The sequence below is a fragment of the Triticum dicoccoides genome, chromosome 7B (genome assembly GCF_002162155.2).
Source record: "Triticum dicoccoides isolate Atlit2015 ecotype Zavitan chromosome 7B, WEW_v2.0, whole genome shotgun sequence".
Taxonomy (NCBI): Eukaryota; Viridiplantae; Streptophyta; class Magnoliopsida; order Poales; family Poaceae; genus Triticum; species Triticum dicoccoides.
Genome location: NC_041393.1, coordinates 654741080 through 654750436, shown reverse-complemented (window position 1 = coordinate 654750436; position 9357 = coordinate 654741080). Strand labels below are relative to the sequence as shown.

Here is a 9357-nt window from a genome sequence, read left to right as displayed (position 1 = left end):
AAGATTATTAATTACCCACCAGCCCGCTTCTACCTGTGCAGTGTCCAACCAGCCCAGTGGGTACATAACGTGCACACAAAAACCACCGAACGATTGGCCCATGTATAAACACAGTACTGGAGGCCATGGCACCGATGTATTGCAAATTAATGGCGTGTGTATAAGAAAATGGAAACTAAACAACACACATCCCATCGCTATTACAGATGGCCCAGATTTCGGCCTGCATGGTGCGCGGCCACTAAAACGCTTCTCTCCTATATTATCATGTTATTTACATACAAGTTACGGGACTAGATTATTTAACATTTTTTGGGTAGAAAGGTTACCATGGTGCTTGTACGCGCGTTATCATCTTTGTTTTTCTTATATTACCATGATATTTGCACAAAAGTTACCGGGGTATTGTTTTCAACAACTTTCATTCTGGGGTTAAAAGAATGACCGTAGTGTTTGTATGTGAGTTATCGGCTCTATTGTGCGTATATTACTATCATATTTACATAAAAGTTACAGGGGTTTGTTTCTCCACTAAATTTTTCCCCAGTCAAAAGTTACCGGCTCTATTGTGTGACCATGGGTGTTTGTTATATTGTCAGATCGTGCGTAAATTACTGTGTTATTTACACAAAATTGATGTGTATATTATCCTGTTGTTTAGACAGAAGTTATCGGGATATGTTTCAATATTTTTTTCCGGGTCAAAATTACCAATGGTATTTGTATGTAAATTATCAGATCTACTATACATAATCGTGCTATTTACCCATAAGTTATCACGGTCTTTGCACCATAATTTACTAGGTCCGCATGCGTCAAATACCATGCTATTTACATACAAATTCCCGGTTTTGTCGCCTGAGAGAAATGGACCGAGTTGTTTTTTCCTCTCCACTCGTTTAATAAGTTATAAAAACATGTAATCTTCGTGTAAAACCAAAAGAGAGAGTTAGCTCACTTTGTAACGTGCTATGGCCTCAGCCAACAGGTTCTAGGTTCGATTCCTGCTAGCGCCCTTTTTTTTCTTTTCCACGTACGAGACTGAAAAAAAGCAGATCGAGCGATTGTTGCGCGGGAGACTCGAAAAATATTTGGATCTAGCGATTGTTGCGCGGGATGAGCGGATCGAGCGGTCGCTGGATCGTACGTGCCTGTTGCAAACCACCAGTCGGCAGAAAAATAGCATTGTCGTAAACAAAAATCTGATTTTCCTCCTCCTTCTTTCGGCTGCGTTTTTTATCCACTGTTGGAGTTGCGGTTGCTCTTAATAAGCACATGAAAAGCAGGAAGTTTGTTAGCCCCATGTCACTGTAGGCACCGGATGGCATGCTGTTGCTCCCCGTTCGGCCATGGACTTGGCAGAAACTCCACACTCGCGTGACACTCATATATCATAAGCCGTTCGTCCGGATGATCCCTTGCAGCCGCCGTGGAGCGAAGCTCGGCAACCTTTTTTGGAAGTCGGCCCAGGCATCGCTCCGCCGACGGACATGCACGCACTGTTGCGTGCGCGGCGAGGAAGAGAAAGGCATCATCGTAGTTGTCGTCGTCGTCGTCATCATCATCATCATCGGAAGCGCGAAGCGTATGACCCAACACACCAGCAGCAGCATGGAGGAAGAAGGCTCCATCCGCCTACTTATTAACATGCCCATTGGCTTCGCTTCTAGCCCCTCGGACACACCGCATGCACGCACCGCGCCCGCCCCAAAAGAACACAACAAGGGAGGGACCCCGCCCGTCCCCTTAGTTCTCATCGACTATGCCACTCCACCCAATGCAGCTAAAGACGAAGCAGAGCGTCGTGGTTGTCGCCGAGGTGGGCGGAAGTCATGGCCGCAACTCCGACCTGGAACAGGAGTCCCTGCTCCGGCGGATGGCGTTGATCGGCGCAGCGCCGCCCAGGCCGGTGGGGGACAGGAAGGTCAGGAAGCCCTACACCATCACCAAGTCCAGGGAGAGCTGGACCGAGCCCGAGCACGATAGGTTCCTCGAGGCGCTGCAGATGTGAGTAACCTGCTTATTAATCCCAAATTCACAACAACTACACCTATTGGCCTTCAAGAGTTGAGGCGCCCTCTACCACCGTGCGAAGAACCGGGCAGCCTCAACCCCAACACTTGTACTGCTCCCGAGCCTCAAGCGACGCATGAGGGGGACGTGAGAGGATAGAGGCAAAACTGGAGCACAAAAGCCAGTAGATGTGACTATCAGGTGCACCGCGACGTGTTTCGGCCCAACGCATTAAAAATAGCCCCAATCAGATTTGGGTCGTTCTTTCAAGTCTGATTCGAAATAAAAATTGTTTATTTTGGTTTCGGCAAAGAGAAACTCCCCCACAAAAGATTGAGACAGAAACCGCCGAAGTAGCAAGGGGGAAAGGGGTTTGGAGGGACAAGTTTTTACTCCGTCAGTGTTAAAAATGCTCTTGTATTTTGGGACCGAGGGAGTAAATGTTTTTGACCTGTGTTTTTTTAAGAAATTTTTGACCTGTTAGAATAAGATAAGATACTACGAGTTAGAAAATGTGGGCGCGTGGCGCGTATACTGCCAGTGGAATAAAAGAGGAGCGAATCCAACTGGCTTTCCGGGGCCGGTCCGGGCGGCGCTCCCCCGGCGGCCGCACACGCCCACGTGGGTCGCATCGGCGCGCGCGAACCGCATCATGGCCGGCCGACCACGCTTGTGGCCACGAGCGTCCGGACGCCGGGCGAAGCGCCCAGAGACGTCCGCCCGCCCGCCCGCCCGCCCGCAGCCGCACAGGACCATCTTTCGGCCCTGACACGCGCGCGCGCGCGCACCACACCACACCGGAAAGAAGAAAAGAAAAGGCGAGCGGCCCGACCCGAGCCACTCCAGAATCCAGACCCAGGCCATTCCCTTCCCCAAGCAGCCAGGCCACACGCAGGCGCACCAGTGAGAGAGAGAGAGAGAGAGGAGTCGGAGGCGGAAACCCTAGCTCCCGCGGCGCACCTACCACAGCCCACAGGCCTGCAGTCGGTCGGTCAGCGGAGAGAGTCTGCCGTCGGATGGTGTCCATGAGCACCGCGCCCAAGCCGCTTGAGGCCGCGGCGGCCGCCGTGGGAGGGGGCGGCGGGGACGGAGGGGGAGGGGGAGGCGGAAAAGGCGGGAAGGAGCAGCAGCAGCAGGTGGCGGTGGCCGCGGGGCCGCCGATGGCCGTGCCGGCGGACGCGGCGGCCGCGGAGGACGCCAGGATGAAGGTCAGGAAGCCCTACACCATCACCAAGTCCCGGGAGAGCTGGACCGAGCCCGAGCACGACAAGTTCCTCGAGGCGCTGCAGCTGTGAGTTGCCCCCCTGCCCTCCTCCCAATCCATCCCGCCCTCCCTCCTCGTGCCTGCTATTGCCTTGGGTCCGTAAAGCCTGCCGGCGCCGGCCGGATCCCTGCCGGTGCTCGCCGGCTTTTGTTTTGTCCGCGCCGCTCGTGTCCCGGTGGATTCGGTCTCCGCGTCCGCCCCACGAAATGTGATTTTTTGTTTTGTTTTAGATGCTCTGTATATCTTGGGTGGAGCCGAGCGTGCCGATTCCTAATTGGTATTGCCTGCCGGGCTTACTGGATTGGGTGAGATTCTTGCAGAATCCGTTATAACTGGCCCCAGGCACTCTCCATCCACGCCTAGCATTTTGGGTTCTTCATAGAGTCTTGGATTATGATTTGATTCGTTTTCTGGCTGAAATGTGGTATAAGCAATTAAGCATTTGGCGCTCGGTTCAGGGGCAGCAGAGGGCGTGCATACTAACAAAAGGCAGATGTGTTTTATTTATTCGATGTTTGTTTCAAGGCATTGGGGGAGGTTTAATTGAAATTTTTGCAAGTTAGGATTCATGTCCAACTGATGTATCACCGGGATTGTATACTTTTGGGTCTTGATTGGAGCACATGGTGCCCATCTGCCTGCAGCTTGGAAGAGAGGGGGAAAAAGGAAGTGATTTTGACAAGGGGTTCAGCTATACATTTATATTAGTTATAGGTGGCGAGTATGCAACTGACAGTATTACTATAAAGGGATTCACCTCTTTCTTTTTGTCTGTTATTATAGGTTTGATCGTGATTGGAAAAAGATAGAAGCATTTGTTGGCTCGAAAACTGTGATACAGGTATAGTTGGTAGCTATCTTAGTATCTACAACTCCTTGCAAATGCTAACTGAGAAAAATTTGAATAATGCTGGCCAAGCCTTATTTAGTGTACCACACATTATTATATAAGCAAATTGTTCAACTTTTGGTGCACTCAGGTTATACTAGTGAAACAAGTTGAGTCTCATTACAAAAGCCGCGCTCCTGTATTGTTTAAAATCACAATATGAGGAAAAAAAAGTTGGCGTGCTAAACCTTCTTGGCACACTGCGCAATTTCTGTAACAGATAAGGAGCCATGCACAGAAGTACTTTTTGAAGGTTCAAAAGAACGGTACAGGCGAACATTTACCACCGCCTCGGCCGAAGCGTAAGGCAGCCCATCCATATCCGCAGAAGGCCTCTAAAACTGGTACTTACCGTTCATGTTTATACTTTCTAGTCTCCAGCGTGAACTGTTTCTACTTCAGCACTTCAGCGCTTGCTAACTAAAATTTGTTTAGCCCCTGTAGCATCCCAAGCTGTTTTATCACAACAACCTGCTCCTCCTCCCCCTCCTCCGAGGGATCAAGATAGTGTTAATGTGTCTATGGATGCATCTATGGTTGTACCAAGCACAAATGCAAATGCCGTGGTGCCTTCCTGGGACAATGCTCTTGTTCAACCTACACAAGGTCTGTTATTCACTATTGTCATAATGCCGATTGAAGACTAACGATTTATGAAGAAAGTACTGAAGTTTCACATGTTTGGCAGTTACAAGTGCCATTGCCACAAATAACTGCTCTAGCAGTATAGAGAGCCAATCTGGAACGTGGCCAACCTCTGAAGCAGTTGAACAAGAAAACGTGCTGCCACAGATGCGGGGTAAGTTTCCTCTTTAGGCCGAGCAAATCCATCCTCGCAACTGTTATCTAGGCCATCAGCTTAGTTCTTACCTACTATGGAATGTATGATATATTTTTCTTATTTAAACATTACCTTAAGCTAGAGAATCTCTGTGAGATCGATTCTATTTCTCACTGTATTCTTAATTCTGCTGCTCCCTGGTTACACGTGCAGCTATGCCAGATTTTTCCCAGGTATACAACTTCCTGGGAAGTGTATTCGATCCAGATACAACTGGACATTTGCAGAGGTTAAAGGCAATGGATCCTATTGATGTGGAAACGGTATGTTTGCTCTAAGGCCTTTTTTTTTATTATAACAGTTTTGTTGTTTCACCATTATATTAGCTTTCCCATTTCAATGGAACTAATTCCTGTATGTGTCTGGCAAATTGCCACTCCTTTTTGCTAGTTTAGGCTGTAGTCTTGGCTATAGTTTTCGTGTATAAATATTTGTTTGACTACCAAAGAAGACTGAAAAGTCATGCCTTTTGATTAACAATGGTCATAGGAGAGATAGTTTCTGAATGTTTTGTCATAATTCTCTTATCCAGCACTGTTATTAGAATAAAAATTAGAAGTTACAATGTTTTGTAGAGTTTGTAAAATCTTGCAGTGATGTGTTAGAATAGATATGTGCGAGTTACGAAGAAGGATCACCTACATTTTGCATTTAATAAACAGTCCTTGGTCCTGATGCTCTCATTCCTTCTAGTTTTGTTAAATTTCCTTGTACTGCATTTCATCGTTATCCATTCATGACTTGGAGTTCATGCATTTTATTACTATCATATCCTTATCTGTATTTTTCACACACAAACTTCTCCTTTTCACTTGCAATGAATATTGATCTGTTGAAGTGACTAATCTACAGGTACTACTGCTCATGCGAAATCTATCCATGAACTTGATTAACCCAGAATTTGAGGCCCATGTAAGTTTTGTTTCTTCTTTCTTCGTCTTATATTGATGTTCTAATGCTTCTTCGTCCTTGCATACTATCTTTGTGCTTGACCACACCATACTTCGATCCAGTGCAATGATTATTGTGATAGTTGTGTTTTCAGATATTTTTAGCATTGTCAGGTTACGTCATATTCCTTCCTAGGACACCCTAAAATTCCACTTTATGCTTCACAACAATAATGTAAATGCATTTACCCCCTTCTTAGGTATTCTGATTTCGAAGTCATGGGTCTCTGACAATCCACAGTGTGCTGAAATCTTGTTTAAGGTTTTAAATGTGTGATGCATTTTGTGGCAACCCAACTCCTTCATAACTTTATGACAGTTGTGGTGTATGGCAACAAATTAGATCACAAGACTTAGTGTGACTGCAGGTTGACTCAGAGCCACTAGCAAATTAAATCGCTGCACACTCCTAACCTAGTATAAGTCTATGACCCTTTGCAAACACATTGAAAAAAGGCGCAAAAAACTTTGCCTTATAGCACAAAATGAAAAAAGAAAAAGAAAAAGAAAGAAGACGATGCAAAGCTCAGCCCAGCCCAACCCCACCCTCTCGCCTCTCTCTGAGACCTACACAGGAGAAGCGCATTCTGTTCTTCTCTCTTTACAGAGGCGCCACAAATTTATTTCATCGATATGGTACCGTATAACGACCACTTAAAAACATTTGTTCCATGTTTTTGCTAGGGAAATTTTTTCAAAAGGTCAACTAGTTATAGTTAATTTTATGGGCTGCCAGTGTTCATCTTATTAGTGGGAAAAATGTATTTTTGATAAACATCTTTGATATATTGATATATATGTTCATAGTAAGTCTGTTAGTGCTATGGAAGCACATCAGGTAGCTACAGTGCCCTAGCACGCTTTGATTATCTCTGCCCCCGGACTATCTGATGGAATTTGAACTGTATCCATCTTTTTCAAGCATTACACTCCTGAGCGATCATTGATCTTCATTAAACTGTAATGATGCGTTGACCATAGAAATGATATATGAAACAATTATTCCCTAAACAACCCTGCAAAGACGCAATTTTGTGGTCTTCAAAGATAACCCCTGGTACATATTAGCCGTGTTGATAAGCGGCATTGCATGTATTTTGCACACAACTATGCAAATTAATTCATTTCATTGCTTGATTTGTTCCAGTGTATTGTTCTGAAAGCCCGTCCGATTTACCTTTTTTTGATTGCAGAGGCAGTTGCTCTCGTCGTATGGTTCTGGTGGAGACGAAAATAAACCTGAAGGCATGGAAAATCTCGGGTCCCAGAGTAGCCATCTCCCATCCATGTAAGAATTCAGTCTCTTTCCGTGTTCATATGCTTGTGGCCTGAAAATGTACTGCATCTCAACAGCGACCATTTACGTTTTCCAGGGTAACGAGTGAGTGAGCGAGCATCAGCCATTCGTCATAGAAGGTTCAGTTGTTTCGGAGAGACGCTTGTGTTCTCCTTGTACTGGTCCTGTCGGCGTCTAGTCTGGCTATTTATGAATGTTGGTTGGGGCAGTGACATTTGTACAGTTTCCGAAATGGTGCTCTAACCCTAGGCTAGTGTTGCTCATCAAGTTGGTGTAGATAGCCAGTTTTGTGTGCTCAAGCAATTCTTTTCCCTAGGGTGGGGCATAGCTCAAGATGGTTCTTGTATGTATACACCGATAAGTATGCGCTCTCGTGGATGTACATATGTGTTATTGTGTAAACGTTTGAGATAACAAACTGCGAGTATTCGATCAAGGCAAATAAATAAGCTGAATAATAATCAAGCTGGGTGTATTCTCCACTACAATGTAATGATGTGCACCCTGGTGCTATGCAATATGAGTTCTGAAATGTGCATCTTCCTTGACATACTGTGAATTTTTAAACTTCTCTACAGTCATTGATCAGACAGCGTTTGAGCTTCATCCTGGGCGTGCTCATATAGTAGTTCACCTGTGTGTCACCTGTGTGCTGCTTGTTTCGTGTTGCCCGTGTTTGATGCTTTGATTTTCCTTGTGCCGAGTTCCGGTGCATCCTGAAACCTGTAGCTTTTGTCTGTTAAACAAGTTGTTGCTCCGTGCTCCATAGCGTTGATTGTTCTTCTAGGGTGGCTCTGACTTCCGAGGAGCTTGTCGGCTCTGGAGGTGTCACTGTAAAATCCAGGTTGAGGCACTGTTTAGCAGGCAGGAGTTTGACGGAGAACAGACATAAAAATACCACGAACATGGCCCAAGTTATAAATGTCAATGTTTTCTGCATGAGAAGGCACACCGACCTGCACGTGTCGTTGTAACGCACAGGGCTCTGCGTATTGGGTTGACCCAACTATCCTTTTTTTCTATTTTTCTTCCATGAACATCTTTTTGCTACATGATTCTTATTCTAATTAATAAACAATGTTTTAAATACGTGAACTATTAATTAAATATATGATTTTGTAAAGAACTTGTATTTTTAAAATTTCATGAACCTTTTAGTTCCATGTATTTTTTATTTTTAATCAGTATGAACATTTCTTAAATTTTTTAAATATTTTCTAAATTCTGAACACTATTTAAAATCAATGAATTTTTAAAATGAAATTTTGTAAATTTTATTATTTCATAAAATTATTTTTCAATAATTTTTGTCCTATAATAAATGGTTTTTTCTTTTTGAGCCAGTAGTTGCTAGTTTTCCCATCATTTTTTTACTCAGGGTCGTTTTTAATATAAAGTATCAAGTGATGTTATTTATATGTCCATCGGTAACTCTATTAACTGATGTTATTTTAATATAAAGTATAAAACATACACATAGTGTCAAGTTATTATTAAACTGACCAGAACTTGCAACACACATTTGACCCTGAAAAAACCGGTCAATAATCAATGCTAATGGTTCAACTTAGTACTCTAGTATATTCTACAATTATGAATACATCATCATACTAGAAATCGTTGTTAAGATTTTTGTTTGACTGTATGTTTCAGATATCTCTACCATGGCACTAAAAGATATAAAATATACATAAACACTCACACACACAACACATAATTCACACTATAGTTTATTTAGTAATTGAAAATAATTGATGGGGTTATTTTTATTAAAATTGCAGCAATGCAACAGATATGTAACACTATAACTAATATTTATCACTGATGTTACGTGGTTAACCATGCTAACTAGGTAAATTATACTCGTTAAGACTATAACATCGTAGATTAAACTATACAAAAATATAAATGTTTAGTATAAAATACATTTATTCTCATTTGTCTTTTTCTATGTCGGAGCCCGCCATTCCGCTCTCCATAATTGCACACTAACTGAGTGAATATAGGCCGGCTGCTGCCCGTGGCGCAGTTTTAAACAAAAAGCTGGTCGGGCCAAGGTAAAGAAAACACAACATTTTAGTCATTAGGCAGTAGACCGGAGGT

The 9357-nt window shown here is 43.9% G+C and overlaps 1 protein-coding gene across 2 annotated transcripts; it reads left to right on the top strand.

Moving 5' to 3' along the window:
- The first annotated feature begins 2841 nt into the window (after positions 1 to 2841).
- LOC119337417 (protein REVEILLE 6-like) lies at positions 2842 to 7742 on the top strand. 2 transcript variants are annotated; one of them, XM_037609545.1, is made up of 9 exons: positions 2842 to 3304; positions 4061 to 4118; positions 4387 to 4510; positions 4611 to 4772; positions 4855 to 4965; positions 5161 to 5270; positions 5860 to 5919; positions 7151 to 7245; positions 7331 to 7742. In XM_037609545.1, the coding sequence occupies exons 1-9, from the start codon at positions 3030 to 3032 to the stop codon at positions 7344 to 7346; spliced, it is 1011 nt and encodes a 336-aa protein (XP_037465442.1). In that variant the 5' UTR covers positions 2842 to 3029; the 3' UTR covers positions 7347 to 7742. The 2 variants fall into 2 exon arrangements, with proteins under 2 accessions (XP_037465442.1, XP_037465441.1); XM_037609544.1 differs by having other exon boundaries at positions 2843 to 3304; positions 4602 to 4772.
- Positions 7743 to 9357: the final 1615 nt, after the last annotated feature.

Coding starts and splice junctions, on each gene's coding strand:
- LOC119337417 (XM_037609544.1), top strand. CDS start 3,030: ATGGTGTCCATGAGCACCGCGCCCAAGCCGCTTGAGGCCGCGGCGGCC. Junction 4,966..5,160: donor CGTGCTGCCACAGATGCGGG/GTAAGTTTCCTC, acceptor TTACACGTGCAG/CTATGCCAGATTTTTCCCAG. Junction 5,271..5,859: donor ATCCTATTGATGTGGAAACG/GTATGTTTGCTC, acceptor ACTAATCTACAG/GTACTACTGCTCATGCGAAA.